This window comes from Antechinus flavipes, chromosome 1 (genome assembly GCF_016432865.1).
Source record: "Antechinus flavipes isolate AdamAnt ecotype Samford, QLD, Australia chromosome 1, AdamAnt_v2, whole genome shotgun sequence".
NCBI classification, from domain to species: domain Eukaryota; kingdom Metazoa; phylum Chordata; class Mammalia; order Dasyuromorphia; family Dasyuridae; genus Antechinus; species Antechinus flavipes.
In genome coordinates this window covers 120,025,877-120,045,985 of record NC_067398.1, presented here as the reverse complement: position 1 = coordinate 120,045,985, position 20,109 = coordinate 120,025,877, and the positions used below count along the sequence as shown (strand labels likewise).

Here is a 20,109-nt window from a genome sequence, read left to right as displayed (position 1 = left end):
GAAAACTTTTATCATATCAGTTGATAATGGCTTGGCACAATCAGCATGATGTTGGTGCAGTTAAGCCCTTTTTTGGCTTAATAGACTTTTGATGAGTATGAGTCATGTAGTTTCTACATTTGACTTTTGAAACTTATAGCAAAATATATTAAATTTAAAATTCTAGGATACTATTTCTTTGAATATTTTTGATCTTCAATCTTGCTGACAATTTAAAATAATTTGTGAAGACAAATGAATTAGCTAAGTATATACTTTACTGGCCCCTTGTTTTCCTCCTTTGATATATCATTCTCCACCTCCATTAAAAAGAAATTTGACTATAACACAGTCACCAAATTTCAGTGTAAAAATCAATTATGTGAAATGAATTTGTAAGTATCTGATAACATTCATAAACTCATGGATTGATAAGATTGGGAAAGACCTTTGAGAGCACATCAATACAGTATCTCATGAAGTGTCTCTGTGATTTAAGTAAAAGCACTCTTGTGATTTAAAGTAAAGAGGCATCTCTTGTCTTTTAAGCAAGTGCTGCCTTCCAGAGACACTGAGGACTGTGAAAAAGTGTTTCCTCTAATGTAGATGTTCACTAATTCTCTTCAGAAATGGTCTGGCTCTAAGCATGGAATCAAAAGAGACAAACTCATTATCAAGTTTAATTTATAGGGAAATGCTTTGTAGTTGTTTCTAAAAAAAGATTGGTGGTTGGTGTTTCCCTGAAAAGAATTAAAAGGCAAAAGCAGCATAAACCAATAATATAAAAAGTACAGAAAATACCACATAGCTCTTATTTTATGCTTCCCCCATTTCTCCCTGTTTCCCATATGGTGTTGTGATTATCATTAATTATCTGTAACAGGTAGTAAAAACAGATTAGGAGACAAAGTATTTTCCCCAAACATACTGTAAAAGCCTTTTTTCAATATTCTGAGCAATTGTGATTTGAGCAATAGCAGTATTCAAAAAAATATTTCTTAAGATAAGTAGCTACCTTATTTATGAAGCACTTAATATGTGCCAGGTTCTATGCTAAGTGTTGGGGCTACAAATACAAGCAAACCAAACAATCCTTATCTTCAGAGTTCTTACATCCTAATGGAGATGAGGGGAAGATAACAGATAAAAGGAAGCTATCAAGAAAATTTTAACATTCATCTGTGTGCAATGGTGTGGAGTCCTGAGTTCTTGTAAATCCAAAGCACTTGGAGACAGAGTTTACATTCTTGAGGAGACGATAGTCTGTTTTGTGCTCCATTTGCTGCTGGGGAGGTGAGAGCCTATTAACAGAGAAATATAATATATTCCCTGCCTTCAAGAATTTTATACTTAGGTTGATGCAAAATATAAATTCATGGAAAGCAGAACAATAAGATAAAATAAATAATCTTTCATAACTGATATTACAGAGTATGTAATTGTCAAGTGAGCAATATAAACAAGTGCTATAATAGTTCCAAAGAAGAGAGTTCTTACTATGTCTTATAGTCAGATTCTTTATATTCTCTATATCTGTCTTTAAATTCATTGGCTTCATTTCCTAACTTCCCATTCTTCATTTCCTAACTCTACTAGCATAGTGAAACTGCTCTCTCTAAGGTTACTTGGTAATCTCTTAACTCAGAATCTAGTGACCTTTTCTTAGTAATTTTTTTTAATTGATCCTGCATCTTTTTACACTGTCAGCTACATCCTTCTGGATATTCTTGTTTCTCTTAGTTTCTGTAACATTATTCTTTTTTGATTTTCTTTCATACTTCTCTAATTGCTCTTCAGTGTCCTTGCTGAATCATCATGCTTATCCACATGCACTATGGATATTACCGGAGACATTTTCTCTCTTTGTCTTTGTCTCTCTCTCTACATATTCTCTACATATTCTCTCCCTCTTCCTTTCCCTCTCCTTCCCCCTCTCTTTCTCTCATTGGCTCAAATTATTTCTCTGTATGTGACTCCTAAATTTCTCAGGAAATTCAATGCCAAATTAATCAGCTGTCTGTTGGACTTGTCTACCTGCATGTTCTTTTGTCATCTCAAACTCAAGCCATCCAATATGAAATCCATTCTTTTTATCTCTGTATCCTTCTTTCCAAACATCACAGTTTTATCTGTTGATAATCTTGGAATCATTCTTGACTCTTTCTCTCTCAGATATGTTTGTTAGTCAAATCTTGTTTTCCTTCCTCCAAAATACCTTGCATCTCTGTCTCTTATCTGTGGAATCTATCCCAATTGATGGCTTCATCACTTCTCTTCTGAAGTATTACAGCAGTTTCCTGATTGAGCTCCCTAGTTCCCATCTCTCCCTTCTAATCCATTTTCCACACAGCTGCTATCATTTTATGGCCAAAACATTGCTGACCAGTTCATGTAACCCCCATTCAAATCTTCATTAAAACTGTCCTCTAAGATAAAATATAAAATCCTTTCCTGACTCCCACCTATTTTTCATTTTTATGCATTCTCTGTTCCAAGCAAATCTATCTGCTAATTGCCATTGTACACGGTATTTCATTCCCTGCATTTTTAGTTTTGCATAGGTGATGTTTGGAATTCACTTCCTTTTTATTTTTGCCTCATAGAATCTTTAGATTTCTTCAAAGCATAACTCATGTCCCACCTTCAACTTGAAACCTTTCCTGCTTCTCTCAAGCTTTAAGTAATACTTTTGCCCCAAAATTGCTTATTTCTTAAGATACACATGGGTGTGGGTATGTGTATGTGTGAAATGTAAACTTTTTGAGGCCAAGAGATCATTTAATTTTTACCCCCAAGCCCTAGCATAGTGCCTGGCACATAACTGGAGCTTAATACAGGCAGGCACAAAAGATAAATTGGGCTGGGAGATATTAGCCTTTAATTTTAAAAAAATGATTTGCAGTAGGATGCTTTTTTGTATATTTCATTTTACTTACATAAATCTGATTTTGTCAAATTCTTCAGAAATGCCTCTTACATAAAGTAGTAACATAAAGCATAAGAAAGTCAGACAGAAGATTCTGTCTACATAAAAATATTCTTAGCATTTTTTATAGTATAAAAGATTTGAAAATAAAGTAGGTGTCCAAAGACAAATAGTTAAATAAATTGTGGTATATGAATGTAATAGAATATGGTTGCACCATAAGAAAGAGAATTAAGAATTTGAGAGAAATAGGTGAAGACTTATGAACTGATAAGTAGACATTACCATTTTATAAACATAGAATTTGAAAAACAAATATATGCCATACTCATTGCTTCAATATTTTTTTCTATTAAACTAAAATAAGCCTGAGGAAATAACACAAATTCTTATCACCAGTGATGAAAATCTGGTCATTTTCTTGATTAGTGATTTTTAGGCATAACTGTTTTAAATTTATATGAAAAGTTATAAAATGGTGCAAATGGATATAGTTCTAAGATTAAGCTTAATCATGCTAGATGTTGAAATAGGATAAAAATGAAATAGTACACCTTCATAGACTTTATGTCCTCTTTTTAAGAATTCTAAGAATGAGAGTATCTACTGTGGGAAAATTTCATAGAGACAGAGAAAGTGGGTGGTTCTGAGCTGAGTTTTGAAGGAAGATAAAGATTCCAAAAGAGGTCATTAAAGAAGTAAATGTTAGAAAAGTGGTGATTGCTGAAAGCTAGGCTATGATTATCAGGAATAGTTGATGGGGCTAAGTGTAGTGATTTACACTTAAAATCTTTACTGCTGGGACGCTGAAGCTGGCTGATCATTGGTACTTGGGAATTCTGAACTAGGATCAAAGCCAGTTGTACATTTATACTAATATGGTGAGCCCACAGAAGTAAGTAGCTACCTTGCTAATCTAAGGAGGAACAAACTGGCCTAGGTTAGAGACAGAGCAAGCTTCTGTGTTGACCAGCAGGGGGAATAGGCCTTTGAATGACTATTCTACTTCTAACTTGGGTGACATAAGGAGACCAAAGGTTATAGAACTTTTTATCATAGCAACAAAGGAGATCGATGTCTTATCAATTGGGTGATAGACAAATAAGTTGTGGTACAAGATTGTAAGAGAATATGACAACTCTGAAATAATGTTGAATATGAACGATACAAAAAAGTGTGGGAAGATTTGTGAAATTTTACAAAGAGAATCAAGGCAGAATCAGGAAAACACTATATGCAAATTATAACAAGATCAATGGAAATTACAATGACAGAAAATTGAAATGGAATTTTCTGGTTATAACCACCAAAAGAGTTATATGAGAACATACATCTCTTCTTTCTTGGTAGAAGTACAGAAACAATGTATATAATGGTAATCTTGGTTGATGTGTTGATTAGTTTTGTTGAGTAGGTTTTCCTCCCCTCCTTGTTAGAAAAGATGGCCCTTTTAGAATTAAAAAAGGGAAATATTGAGAAAAAAGGTGATATAAAAATAAAAGATGCCAGTACAAAGATGAAATTTAAAAGTAAATTATTTTTTTCCTTTTGTCTTACTAATTTGATAGATTAGGTGAATGCTATATATTTGGTTTATCTAGTGAAATTCTTGTGGAAAAAATGGAGAGGAATAGTCCAGGCAACCTGAATATATGAATTTAGAATTGGTTGGATGGTTATTAGACTTGAAGAGTAATTGTTAATATTGAAAGTCAGTTGGTTAGGAGGTCTCCAGGATTGTGCCCCAGGAAACTGTCTTGATATACTTAATACTTTTAGTATTAACCTGAATAAATGCAAAGTTGTCATTAATCATATTTTTAGATAACACAAATCTGGGAGAAATTGCTAACATTCTTAGTATCCTAAAAGATCTTAACATGCTTACTGAAGGAATGGACAAACTGTCCATGGGCCAAATCCTGTATTGTATTTAAAAATGTAGACACCATTAGGCAAGTGCATTGGTTCAAATCTATTAAGATGATTTTCAGTAAGGATAAATGCAAGATCTTATGCTTGGACTTAAAAAAAAAAAAAGGGCAGACATAATTGGATAGAAGTTTGAAAAAGATCTGGCATTTTTGGCAGACTGCATATTTAGTATATGATTCACCAAGGTGATATGGCAGTCAGAGAAGCTCATGTGATCTTGAACTGCATTAGAGATAGATTTTAGGGAAAAGGGAGGAGTAATCCATCTGTGGGGCAGTTAAGTAATGAGGGTGCAGCTAGGTAGTGCAGTAGGTAGGGTGCTGAGCTTTAAATCAGGAAGACCTAAGTTCACATCCTTTCTCAGATATTTACCAGAATTAGGAGTAATGGATAGAAGAGGCAAAATTATTTCCTAACAGTTAAAAGTTGTTCAAAAGTAGAATGTACTGCCTTAGAAGGTGATGGTTTCCTGTTCCTTTGAGGTTTTAAGCAGAAAGTTGGATGACTACTTATCAGGTAATTATAGCCAGAATTTCTTTGGGGTTTGAATTGAATTGAATTATGTGGCTACTGAGGTCTCTTCCAACTTTGAAATTCTATGGTTCTGTTCAGTTGGTCTGGCTTTGTAGCTTTCTAATATTTTAGAATCCAGAAGTTGCTAAAGTAGAAATGTTTCAGGTACTCCTGGAATGTTCAGGAATGTTTAAATTACCAAATAATTGCACTCATGCCAGCAAGGTTATGCTTAAGATTTTTCAAATTAAGCTTCAGCAATATGTGAACTGAGATTTACTAGAAGAGCAAGCTGGTTTTCAAAGAGACAGAGGAACTAGAAACCAAGTTGCCAACATCCATTTTATTATGGAGAAAGAAGAGAAGTTGTAGAAAAGCATCTACTTCTGCTTCATTGACTACATTAAATCTTTTGTGTGGATCATACTAAAATATAGCAAATCTTCAAAGAAATTGGAATATCAGGACATCTTACTTGTCTCCTATGGGTCCTATATGTGGGCCAAGAGACAACAGAACCAAACATGGAACAATTGATTGATTTATATTGAAAAAGGAATAAGACAAGGCTATATCTTAAACTTATGTGCAGAGTACATCATGTGAAATTTCAGACTGATGATTTAAAAGCTGGAATTATCAACAGTGATAAATATCAACAGAGCCAGATATGCAAATGATAATCACTCTAATGGCAGAAAGTGAAGAGCAATTAGGAAGTCTTTAAAGAAAGTGAAAAAGGAAAGTGTAAAAGCTGGCTTGAAGCTTAACATTAAAAACAAACTAAAAAAAAAAAAAAACAACTAAAAACTAAAAACTTGACCACTGATCCCATCACTTTCTTGAAAATTGAGAGAGAAGAAATGGAAATGGTGTCAGATTTAGTATTCCTAGACTCAAAGATCACTGCAGATGATGACTAGCCACAAAATTGAAAGATGTTTGCTCCTTGGAAGGAAAGCTGTGGTAAATCTGGACAGCATATTAAAAAGCAGAAACATTGATGACTGCTGACAAAATTCTCTAGTCAAATCTCTTATCTAGTTTTTTCAATAGTAATGTATGGACATGAGTTGGACTATAAAAAGAGACAAGTACCACCACCGAACTGACACTTCCAAATTGTGATCCTGAAGACTATTTTTGAAAGTCCCTTAGACAGCAAGGAAATAAAATCAATCCTTAAAGAAATTGAAATTAAAGAAACTGGAAGGTCAAATACTGAAGCTGAAGCTGAAATATTTTGTTCTCATAATGAGAAGACTCCCTGGAAAAGACTCTGATTAAAGGCAAAAAGAAAAGGGGATTGTAGAAGATGAGATGGATAGATAATATCTTGGAAACAATGAACTTGGACAGCCTTCCTTTTTTTTTTTTTTTTTTTTTTTCGCTTTTTTTCTGTGTTTTATTTTTATCTTTGTATCCTTGATATTTGCCTTTTTGTTTTTTAAAATTTTCTCATTTTTAAAGTATTTTTAAAACATTTTTTCAAAATATATGCATAGTTATTAACATTCACACTTGTGAAACTTTGTGTTCCAATTTTTTTCTCCCTCCCTTTTCCTCATTCCCTCCCTTAGACAAGTAATCGAATATATGTTAAACATGTGAAATTCTTCTATATATATATTTCCACAATTATGCTATACAAGAAAAATCAGATCAAAAAGGAAAAAAATGAGAAAGAGAAAAAAAAAAAAAAAGCAAGCAGACAACAAAAAAAAAGCGAAAAAACTGTTATGATTCATACTGTTTCCACAGCCTCTCACTGGGTATAGATGGTTCTATCCATCACAAGTTCATTGGAACTGGCCTGAATCACCTTGCTGTTGAAAAGAGCCACATCTTATATGAATGTTATGGAATATTATTGTTCTGTAAGAAATGACCAACAGGATGAATACAGAGAGGTTTGGAAGAGACCTACATGAACTGATGCTAAGTGAAATGAGCAGAACCAGGAGATCATTATATATTTCAACAATGATACTGTACGAAGATGTATTCTGATGGAAGTGGATTTTTTTGACAAAGAGACCTAACTCAGTTTCAATTGATCAATGATGTACAGAAGCAGCTACACCCAAAGAAAGAACACTGGGAAACGAATGTAAACTGTTTGCATTTTTGCTTTTTTTCCTGGGTTATTTCTACCTTCTGAATCCAATTCTCCCTGTGCAACAAGAGAACTCTTTGGTTCTACACACATATATTGTATCTAGGATATACTGCGACATATTTAACATATATAGGACTGCTTGCCATCTGGGGAAGGGGGTGGAGGGAGGGAGGGAAAAAATTGGAACAGAAGTGAGTGCAAGGGATAATGTTGTAAAAAATTACCCTGGCATGGGTTCGGTCAATAAAAAGTTATTATAAAAAAAAATTAAAAAATAAAAATTAAAAAAAAAAAAAAAAAGAAAAGAGCCACATCTAACATTCTAATAGAAATATAATCTTGCTGCGTACAGTGTTCTCTTGGTTTCTACTCACTTCACTTAACATTAGTTCATATAAGTTTCTCCAGGCCTTTCTGAAATCATCCTGCTGCTCGTTTCTTATAGAACAACAATATTCCATAACATTTATATACCATAACTTATTTAGCCATTCCCCAACTGCTGGGTATCCACTCAGTTCCAATTTCTTGCCCTTATTAAAAGGGCTGCTTCAAACATTTTTGCACATGTAGTGGCCAGACTTTTAAAGATAAAAAGACTTAGTGTGCTGTGATCAATGGCGTTCCTAAGAATTGGACATGATTGAACCATAATTCTTCCCCCTGTTCTGGGATTCCTGGAATCATCCTAAAATCTGCCATATTTCTATATTACATGTTTACATTGTTATTTAAAGCTCTCAGACACTTAAATTCTCTTGACATTTTTTTACACGATTTTGGTAGAAGGGCTAGAGCATTAGAACTTGTAATAATAGGCTGCTTTTCTTACATTAGTTAAGTAGGGTTTTACTGAAGTTTTTGGGCTCCTTTTCAGAATGTTTCTAAATGCATAAAATATATAGGATTGTAAAGGAACCAATTATCTTGAAGTAAAATTACTGATTAAAAAAAGTTCACAAATTCCTAATTTTAAGAATAGATGTAAGATTTATATTATTAGGAGATACTAAATGGATAGAATGCAGATATATAATGCTGCACAGTAGAATCCATGTCTTTGAATTGAATTTGTGTATGAGTTTTATTTCAGGTTAGATTTGTTTCCCAAAATATAACAATATATGTTAAATTATAGTATGACATAGCAAATTGCTTATTTTTAAGCATATTATTGTACCTCATGTAGGGTTTTTTTTTTTTTTCTATTTTAGCTTTGAGAGATAATTTAAAAGTCTATCCCCTTCCTTGTATCATAATTATTCAGAGAAAAGCATTATTTAGCTTTTAGTTGTTGGACATTTATAAATCATTCCAATATTCTCATTCCTCAGAATTGCCATATGAGCCCACTATACTCTTAGGAAAAATTCTGGAGTCTGAATGTTTTCTTAAGATGTTGGTAATAAAGTGAAGCTTATATTTAGGACTTTAATTTTGCCTTGAACCTCATTATTGTGTTTATTACAGTTCCATGTTGAATTATTTATGCACAAGAACACAAGTTTTGGCTAAAATTTTTTTAAAAGCCCTCTCGTATTTGTTAGTGCTAATAGAATAAATTAGATTTACAAAAATTTAGCTGTTTCTAGAACTTGTATATTTTAAGTAAAGCAACAAAAAAATATGATTTTGTTTCTAGGTCATATAATATTAACAGGGTTGCAACACAAGCTGTAGAAGACGTTTTAAAAATTGGTAAGTAACACAATGACTACTTTATACTAGTATTTTTAAAAAGAATTTTATTTAATTCAAGTGTTTTTTTCTTCTAACAGCTAAAGAACAAGCAAATTTGGATTTTCCATTGAGTAAGGAATTAGTTGAGAAAGGTTAGTGAAAAATAATGCCAATCATTCACTTGATGAGTTTTGCTTGATGTAGTTCTAAATAATGCTATACTTAGTAGCCAAGAATATTAATACTTTAACATATTGGTCACTTGAATAAAACTATAGATTTAAGAATGTGTATACCCTTTTCACTCATGAACATTTTAACTTTCCCACCCATCCCCCAATCTCTTTCACCCTTATAATTCTTGTCCACATTTCCTTCTAAGTCATATTTAAAGGATCTACCAAGTATACAATACTCAGGCCTTCAGAGAAGGTTTTCTCTTGATCTTGTAGTACCACTCTGACTGTTCATTTTATATTTCTGTTTTCCTGTCTATGAATGACCCAATTCTTTTTTTATTCATGTATGACCACAAAATAAGCACAAGTTGTCATTGGCAACTTATTACATCCTACACACATTTTCTGTTTGTTTTTTTCCATTGACTTTTAGTTTATTTGTAACTTAAATCTTCTAAAATGATATATTTCATTATCTGTAAGTGTGTGTGTGTGTGTGTGTGTGTATACACACACACACACATATACATATATATAAAATCCTTATAATGTATTGATGTATACTTAAAGTGTTAAGCAGTGGGAAATATGAATACTTAGTTTTTAAAAAAAATTATTAATCTGTCCCTTATAACCTTCCCTCCTCCATTGTGAACAGTAAAAAAATAATAATAATAAAAACAAAAATAAAAATAAAAAATAATACTCCTCAATACATAGTTTCATTATACAGAAAACCTAATTCCTATGTTGGCTATATCTGAAAATATGCCTCTTAAGTTCAGACCATTCTGTCAGGAGGCGAATGTCATGTTTCATATTCATTCTTTTGGATTTATGGTTTATTATTGTCCTAAAGTCTTTCAAGATGAGGATTTGGATGACTGGAGTTCAGATTCTACTTCCTTAAACTCTGACTCAGAGAAGAAGGATGAAAAATATACCTTCGATAAAAAGACTGTAGGGAAGAATTAAGAGAAGAAAACTAAGAAAAAGCATGATTGAAAACCCAAGTGCTTAGATGAGGAGGAGGAAGATAATGAAGGTGGGGATTGGGAGAAGGCTTAAGGAGGGGTACCACTTATTAAGCCTAAAATATTTACTAAGGGAATAGCAATTAACCATGCAATGGTGATCAAGAAGCTGAATGAGATCTTGTGCACTTGTGGCAAGAAAGGAACTGATTGTGAGCCCAGATTGAATTCCTGCCACTGCTGGTTCAGATCTCAGGAGAAAATAATTTATAGGAAGAAATAATTGTTTAAGTTAAATTCAGCATCATTACTTCCCTTTATGACTGCAGCCTCACATACCTGAAGCCAGAGATGAAGCAGAAAAGCTTAGATTGCATCAGTGAATTGATAGAAGTCTTGGTTGTAAATCCTAATATCTTTGTTGGAGAGAATATCCTGGGAGAAAATAAAAGTCTATCTAACTTTGTGGTTGTAATTGTATTCTAACTGTGGTGAAAAGGATGGATGAAGAGTTTACTAAGATCTTGCAAAACACAAATTTATTGTCCAGAATAGGTAGAGCATCTCAAGGATGAGGCCTGTCTGTGCCATCATTGGGCATGTTCAGTTGTAGCTGCAGGAAAAAGGAAAGGTTGAGATCTTCAATATTACTTCAATGTATATTCCTCACGTACCACAAATTTGACAGGCAGTAAGGCCTTTCTCTGACAGCTTGCTTTCTTGTAAAGGGTCCTCAAAGTCAGAGCAAGATCAGGGGAGGATTCAGGTATGAAAATATATATACACATTTGTAAAATCAAAGATAAGACCGAATTTAGTCATGCAAAATCCTCCACAGCATCTACCAACATGACCTACATTTTCACTAGTACCTTATGCTCATGAGACATGAGAAAAAATTCAGTTAGATCCATTATCATCATGTCATAGGGCTGTTTTAGGTGTCTATGTTTTCTAATGCCCTTCAGAATGTCTCTTGTCTGGTGGTCTTGTTAAGGAGCTGGTAGGACAGGGCAGAAATCAGGAGCAGGAGAAGATGGAGGGCTGATGCCAAGTTTCTTTCCATTTTAAACTAGAGCTATCTGAGTCTGTCTGTTTGGTATTCACCGTGCTTCTGGAGATCTCATACATAGCAGCCCATAAAGTGTCACCTGGAGCTACCTAATCAGTTATGGGGCAGTCCATTTGAGTCAGTGAAGGAACATGGAGTAGCAGCTTCTAAACCTAAAATGGGTGACTGGAAGAGTTGGCCACAGTTTTATTATTAATGAGAAGATGAAAAGGAAAATCTGGGATGTGTTCTCTGAGGCCAGCAAAGCTCCTACTATGCTAGTTAGAAAGATCCAGGAAGAGTCACTGAATACCTATTGTTTCACCTATTGCTGTGTCTGTGACTGTGACTATTAGCATGGAAATGGTGTCTGAAATGAGCTAGAGGCATCTGTCCGCTATTCACTCCTTAATCAGCAAAATGATCGTTACAATTAGCTAAAACAGGTGATGGTGTTGGCACTTCATAGAGCCCAACAAAACCTAGTCCTGCACTTGGCAGAAAAGCGGGGCAGCTTGATGGAAAACAATGAGTTGTGTCTTCAACTGTAAGCAGAGTATTTGATGAGATTAACAGAAAGGTGGCTACTGGGAAAAAAAATGCATTGAGGGATGTAGAGGACCAGAACTCTGGAAAGTTTTACATGAATCAAGGACAACGGGGTGCTTATAGTTAAGGATATAGAGTTCTCCTCTATACTGATCTCCTCGGGGGATGCAATCCTTAAAATGTAATATTCATCCAGAGTAATAAAAAATCTATGTTATGTTGGGGAAAAGAATTATTGAATACCTCCTGAAGAGGATTTATTTATCCAGTGGGTTCTGTAATTAGAACCCACTATTAGAAATTAAATTGTCCTATTATTCTAAAAATAAATTTGGCCTCATGGATTTCCTCAGAGGATACCTGCACAGTATTTTGAAAACCACTACTCTGTTTTTTGTTTTCATTGTATACATTTTTCTTAGAATTATATTAGCTTTGCTCTATATCAATTCTTAGCAATCTTTTCAGTTTTCCATTCTATTATTTCTTATGGTACAATAAGGCTGTACTTCTTATGGTTTTTATTGTCTTAGGCTACACTTATATTCTTGTATCCTAATTTGTTTAGGTATTCTCCACATGGATATCCCCTTAGTTTCCAATTTTTAGCTACTAGAAAAAGTGCTACTATATTTTTTCATATATCATTGAAACTTGTTATGCTTATTTTTATTTCTTTGTTTTCAGTAACAAATGAATATAATGAATCTTTATTGTATAGTCCGGAAGAACCAAAGATGCTTTTCAGCATTCGAGAACCTATAGTAAATCGTATATTCTCAAGTAGTCGTCAGCGTTGTTTCTCTTCAAAGTAAGTTTTGTAAGGTTTCACTAATGACTGTTTTCTTCCCTTTTAAGTACTGATATGAATTGCTCTTCATTAAATTCACTCATCTGTAGTTAACAGTGGAAAAACAACCTGTTGGACAAATGTAGTAAGAGATTGGCTTTAAAGATACTCTGATTTCAGAGAATTTGAAGATTTGGGTGTAATGGGCTGAGGCTTGAGTTGATCCACTGAGGTCCAAAGCACATGAGGCTAAATAATAATTGGACCATACTCTATTAATATATAAGCTTGGAGAAAGAATGGCCTCCGCCTATTCTTTGTGCAAGTCCTGATGTGTTGTATAGGAAATGACGATTCTGGTGGGTGGAGGCAGGGGAGTGAAAAAGGAAGGGGAGGAGATAGCTCAGTGAGTAGAGCACCAGACCTGAAGTTAGGAGGACCTGAGTTCAAATCCAGCCTCAGACACTTAATTGCCCACTTGACCATGGGCAAGTCACTTAACCCCAACTGCCACAGCAAAAAAAAAGCACAGCAAAAAGAAGATGAGAAACAAACAGAAAAGTCGTTGCAATGGCAAAAGCAAGCAGAGAGAGAGAGATCTGAGCTCTCCTCTCCTTCCTTTTTCACTCCCCTGCCTCCACCCACCAGAATCGTCATTTCCTATACAACACATCAGGACTTGCACAAAGAGTAGGCGGAGGCCATTCTTTCTCCAAGCTTATATATTAATAGAGTATGGTCCAATTACTATTTAGCCTCATGTGCTTGGGACCTCAGTGCATCAACTCAAGCCTCAGCCCATGACATTTGGGTAGTTTTGGTTTTTGTTTAACATTATTAGTTTAACAAGGCAATGGAAGCTTAAAAACACGGCAGTTGAGAAAAATTCGAGTAGAAATTGATACCTTATTTTTTATAGAAATTTATTTGAAGTAGATTAAAGTAATTAGTCTCAGTTCCTTTCACTTCCCCCCCCCCCAAAGTGAACAGTAGTTTTAAAAATTACTAGATGTTTCTTATAAATTTATTTTAGAATTAAAAAGAGAAATGAATGGCTTATTTTAGAAACTAATTTATATTAGCTTTCTCAGATTAGAAAAGTAAAGTTATTGTTGAAAGAAAATTTCAATTATTTGGAAAAAAAATTCATGCTTTTCTAGTAATTACCTATTTGTCTGTAAAGAAATTCCCTAATAATACAGATCAACTACTGTTTTGCAAAAAAATTATGTAAGTGTGACATTTAACAGAGAAAGATTAAGTTATTATGCCCAGGGCCTTATAGTCACTGGTCAAAATTAGTCATTTAATTTACATATTCCTGACTGTGGTCTGCTGCATCACGTTGCCTCTCACCATTCCCTTATTGAGAAAAAAATTAGCTTAACACTTTTATTTAGACTTTGTAAGTTTTCTTTATATATGTACAGTTACAGGTCAATAAATCATTCACAATATATTTTAGTCATCTGTGAGTTAATTTTGGTAGGCTATATTTTAAGTTCATGATATTGCTGTCTTGTAAGCATGAAAATATAGTGGTCTTATAAATATTCTTTCATGAAAACTCATTTTACTTTTGCAAGTATCTTAAGTTTTGTTCTTTCATTAATAAAGTACATCCACCAAAACTTCCTGTGAACTCAGTGATAGTTCATATAACTTTATAGACCTTGAAAAATTAATTTGGAAGTTTGGGTTTAGTGATGTTACAATTACATTTAATCTATGTAGCCTCAAAATGACCAAATTGCTAAAATGATAGGGGTTTTGATTTACTTACTGTTTTGTAGAAAATTATTCCCAATGTTAACAATAATGTGTGTCTTTACTTTGCAGGGTATGTGTTCGTTCTCGATGTTGGGATGCCTGTATGGTTATAGATGGAGGAACTTCCTTTGAGTTTAATGATGGAGCAATAGCTTCAATAATGGTCAATAGAGATGATGAACTTCGAACTGTGCTGCTAGAGCAATGAAGGACTTACTCAGTGGACAATAAATTCTGATCACCCCCAAGAAAAATACTTTAATTGCAGAAACAGACTGCGTTGTCATAGCACTGCATTTAAAAAAAAAAAAAATTGTTGATGGCTGTTCCTTATAATTTGGAACAAAGCCAGCTCTGAAATTTGGGAGGTCTTGAGAGAACTTCTATGTTGAGAAAAAAGTATTTATTGCCTAAGAAAACTGATGGACTAAAATTACATGGAGATCTTAAAATTCGTGCCAGCTATTTAACCTACAGATGTTTTTTTAAGTGGCAATACTTTTAAAGAGGTAGGTTCAAATAAAAGATTAAATGTATAGGGTGTGATTTAACTATAATAGGGTCCCTTCACCTCTTCCCTCATCCCCAACTCCTTCCAATAGTATTTGAGGATTGTTCAAACCAAACTTACTTGTAACTCATGATTTTTTTTTTTTAACAGAAAAGCAACTTGAATGTTCAGATTTATTGTTCTGATGATGATTATAGATAATTTTTATAAATCCTGACATTGACCTATTTGAAATAGGTGAATGTTTTTTATATATATACTTTTAAGAATTTTATAATTTCAGAACATAGTGATGATAATGCCTTATTTTTTCATCTTCAGTGATTTAAGGCCAATGTGAAATTTAAACCTATTTCCTTTTCTGCCCCATGTTTCCTCTCATCTTTTAAAAACTTTACATGAACCTTTCATTTATTATTTGATTTGGGTTATACTGTTCACTTGTGATTGAAATGCATTTATCTGAAAAAAAATCATGCTGCTATAACAAAGCAAACTTTATAACTTCTCAAGAATTATCTTGATAATGAATCAGATTTTAAAATGTGATCATTGATAATCCTTCCATTTTTACAATTTGATGATGATGATGATGATGTGATAATAAAATGAAGCTTATATCTGCATAATTTGAATTTACTTTAACCTTAAGAAAAACCATTTACTGTTTGAATCTACTGTTGGGCATGGTATCTGAAAAAAAGTCAACATAAAAATGAGTGAAACATTTGTATTCATTCTCTTTTGAATGCCTTGGCTATAATTTTATTTTCTTAAGTTTTCATCTAATTTGCTTCAAGCTTTACATACCTGTGTTGATGAGTTCTGTTATAATTTTACCTCCTTTTCCCCTCATGTTATGAATTAGATGAAAATTTATGAATAAAAATGCAAACTACTTTTTAATTTTCACCTTATTAGCAAGTCGTATTCTTCCAGTACTCCCACTATTATTAACATATTATTCATGTGGGAAAAGTTTCAATAAAAACTTTTTTGTAGCAATTAGAAGTAAAATAATTTGTGAATAAAAATAGTAATTAAAAATACAAGTGAACTAAAATGTTTTTCTATGCAATGCAATGCATGTTTTTACTCACCAAGTTAGAGGGAGGCAAAGTTTTGTACTATCTAACAGTGAGAATAACAAAATTAAGATAGCATGTCTGTATTAGGTGAGTAATGTCAATTTTATTTTGCTGCTCTTTTTCATCTAAGGAAAAAAACCCAAACACTTTTAGGACTAGACCTGATTTGTTTAAAGAATTCAAGCCTTTAGTTTCTATTCTACTTAAATTGTTTTTATAAATGCCTAACTTAATATTTTGTCCTGTAAAGTTTCCCTTGACAATTTAAAGTTTCCATTATGAGCTTAAGATGGCTTTTTGGAGAAAATATCAATTTCTAGTAGCTCAAGAAAATCTGATCTGCTTGAAAAGTGGTAAAAATGGACTTGCTTGTATATGGGTAGGAAGTAGTCAGTGTAAAAGATGTGCTTTGGTAAGATTATCTTCAGTGATTTATATGCGGCAGGAGAGAGGTAGTATAGGGAGGGAACAGGAAGATAAAATAACTAAAATTTGTCTGTTTAATATGAAAGTAGCAATTTGAACATTATGAAAAACTAAATTTGAATAAAATTAACTTAATGATCTAGATATAATAAAGGATTATTCAGCCCCTCTTAAAAGACTAAAAGATTTTGTTAATTTATATTTAAAATTTTGAAACAAGCATTTGGCCCAAGTAGAAATGATTGGTTCTGTCATGTAAGCATTTCTTCACACAGAAATAGCTTGGTGATTTAATTTTTACAAAGTTGTATATATTATTCAATTTACTACCATTTTTATCACCTGTCAAACAAAAATGTAAAGTTTAATAACTTCATATTACTTTAATCACACATTTCTCTGTACTAGTATATTAAGGGTATCGTGGTAGCCAAGACATGATCTTAAGAATATCTTAGAAAATATCTTTTCTTCCATCAATGCAGTCACCTAACCTTCTGTTCAAAATACTATATATTAATATTGGGTTCCTTCTGCTCATTTTATAATAATTAACAAATGCATTAATTGAAAGAATAGTAGAAAAAAGTGAGTCGTGTGTGTGTGTGTGTACATACATACATACATTTGTACTTACATATAATTATGTATACATAAAACAAGGGTCCTATAAAGTGAGAAGACTTTTTTCTTTTTTAGCTTTTTTAAGGAAGGTAAGACAAAACAACTTTAAAAATGCATCTTTATAAACAGCTAGCTTAAAATGTCAAATGGACATTTTTACTGACACTAATAAAAGGGTATTAGAGAAAAGAACATTTCCTTAAAAATGCCTTGGAAATTTATATTTTAGTAAATGCTTAAGTTCTAACTCCATATTTGAAAATTGAAAACTTGGGAGAAAAAAAATCTCATGACATACTTTTTCACATATACATTGATATATAGAAAAATAATATATCTGAAGTTGTCCCTTTTTCATATCATTAGATTGTAAGCTCTTTAAGAGCAGGGAATTATGTCTTCTGCTTTTAATGTGACACAGTGAATAATCACATATTGATTTAGTTTGCCAGTGCAGAAACTATCAGTCTGGGCACATGATTTTGCCAAAGTGAAATTATATCCTTTGCTTTTATGGAGGGTGGTGGGGAGAAGACTATGGAATGTTGGTAATTGTGTGTATTAAATATAAAATGATATAGTATTTGCCTATGTATTTTCATAATTTTTATATTTCAAATAGATTTCTCATCATCAGTTTTTAACATTTGACAATTACATCTAGATAAAATTAACCTAAGCATTTTCATTCTTGTTTTCATTTATTTCATAAAATCTTTTACCAGAGCATCTTGTTTGAAAAATAAGTTCTTTATTAAAATTTGCTTTGATTTTTCTGGCACTTAAGTAGCCCAACTTTCAAAATGCATATTAAGTCATTAACATGTGACCAAAGAATATAAATCTTTTTTAATGTTAATGAAAGTAGGTCATCAGAAACATATTAATTGATCTGTATTCTCTTTTCATGATAATGCTTTTGAAAATTGACTGTTTCTGTTCAGCTTTTAATGAGCACTTTTGATAGTTTTATAAAATAAAAAAGCAGTCTGCGATGTGACAAAAGTAGCAGTTTTATGTAGAACTTAAAGAATTGTCATCTTTCTTTTTAGTCAGTCAAATATAGGAATATAGAATTAGAGTTGTAAATTATCTAAACAAGTGAATACAGAGTAAGGTAATATCTTAAATGCTATAGGCATTCAAAGGAGGGAAAGATCATTTTCAGATGGAGTGATCAGGAAGTCAGACATTTATTAGGTTCCTATTATATGAAAAGGGTTGGGGATATACATATTAGATGAAAATTTTCTGATATTCTAAGAAGAGAAAGAATGAATGAATGTGAAAAGCATGCCCTATGTGCCAAATCTTACCTTTATGTAGATAAAGTAGATACAGCCATTGTTCTCAAGGAATTCACATTCTAATGGAATGTGGACAACATGAGATTTCAACTGCAAGTCAGATAGCACATTTTCACTGTCCTCTAAGTGTGCAAAATAGATGGTAATACAACACCAATGTTTTTCCCATTGATAAAAATAATTTTGTTTCTGATTTGAACCAAATAACAGTGTCAATGACTTTGCCATTTTTCTGGGTATTTCCTAGTTGTGTATGTACATTTACATATGTACAAGTATTATGTGTTAGTATACATGTAAATGAACACAGAACATAGGGAATACATAAAAAAAGGCAGTTTGGAAGAAAGTACTTGAGTTATTTTAAAAGAATAGAGAAAGTCTGTGAGATGGAGTTGAAGAAGAACTGCATCCCAAGAATGAGAGGCAGACACTACAAAGGCAAAGGGACAGGACATGAAGTATTGTCTGTGAGGCACAAAAAGACTATATAATTGATGGTAAATTTTTTAGAGGGTAATAGTATATAAGAAGACTGGAAACTAAGGAAGGATTTGAAAAGTTAAATTTATATTTATCTGAGAACCATTAGGGAACCATTGAAGTTTAATAGAATATTAAGTTATTGTATAAAAGGATGATTGAGTGTGGTGCTAGGAAAAATACACAGAGGCTCAGAGATATGAGAAAAGATATCCTCTGAAAGTAGTGAAGTAGTTTTAAGTCAGTTTTAAGTCAGAGTAGAATTTTTAGCATGGATTTCAGCATGTCAGTCTATCCTTATGAATGAGATGGAGATATAAGCTAAACCATCATATGATTAAATGCATTTTGACTAATTAAAAGATCAAAAACAAAGAGTGGTAATTAATGAGTTGATATCAACTTGAAGGTCTCTTACAATGATCCAGGAATCTGTACTCAATTAGTGTTTTTTGGTGTTTGTTTTTCTACCTTTCATGATTGCTTATCAAATCAGGTAAATTTGAAGGTTATCTAGGATGGTTAAAATTTTTAAAAAATAAAAAAATCTTGATGTGGTAGATTCATAAGCTGAATTTAATGTGAAAAGTAATAGAAATAAAAGTAAGATCATAAGTTAACTATACGAGGATGCGGATGGAATGCCCAAAAAGTTGATGAAAATTAGGTTTTGTGCCTATAAATGCTTTGTTGACAAGCAGCTCAAAAGAAGTCAACTTTGTGACATGGCAGCCATGTTTTTCTAGAGCATTAAGAAGTGATGCTAAGTAAAGGAGGTGACAGCTTCCTTTTTCTTATGTCCTGGTCAGGGAACTTTTGGGAGTACTGGGCTCAGTTCAAGGTGCCACATTTTGGAAGCACCTTGACAAGAAGGATTGTCCTGATGGGCAGCCAAAATGGTTGGCTTTCTGAATTCACTGCTGACTTATCTTCACAAGACTTTACCTTCACACTTGTGACGATAAACACATACCTGTGCTTAGCATGGTTCCTGGACCACAGTAAGTACTTAATAACTGCATATTGACTGTCTGGAGGCCATGTCTTATGAAAGTGAACTAAAGAAAAAAGATGCTCATTCTAGGAGAAATGAAATGATAGCCATATTTGGGTATATAAAAGGCTATCCTAGGGAAGAGGAATTAGTTTTTTTCTGCTGGTTCACAACTAGATTGACAAGGAAATTCTAGGCTTAAAGTAGGGGA

General features: G+C 32.9%; 1 protein-coding gene across 6 annotated transcripts in view; it reads left to right on the top strand.

Annotated features, from left to right (window-relative positions):
- NADK2 (NAD kinase 2, mitochondrial) overlaps positions 1–17,697 on the top strand; it is a 58,520-nt gene extending 40,823 nt beyond the window's left edge. For 5 of the 6 annotated variants that reach the window (XM_051989885.1, XM_051989924.1, XM_051989894.1 and 2 more), the window contains 4 exons: positions 9,115–9,170; positions 9,251–9,304; positions 12,593–12,716; positions 14,535–17,697. In XM_051989885.1, the coding sequence (XP_051845845.1) occupies positions 9,115–9,170; positions 9,251–9,304; positions 12,593–12,716; positions 14,535–14,673 (373 nt within the window). In that variant the 3' untranslated portion in view covers positions 14,674–17,697. Of the gene's footprint in view, positions 1–9,114; positions 9,175–9,250; positions 9,305–12,592; positions 12,717–14,534 lie in introns of those variants that run through there. The other variant, XM_051989917.1, reaches the window with a different exon arrangement.
- The last annotated feature ends 2,412 nt before the right edge of the window (positions 17,698–20,109 follow it).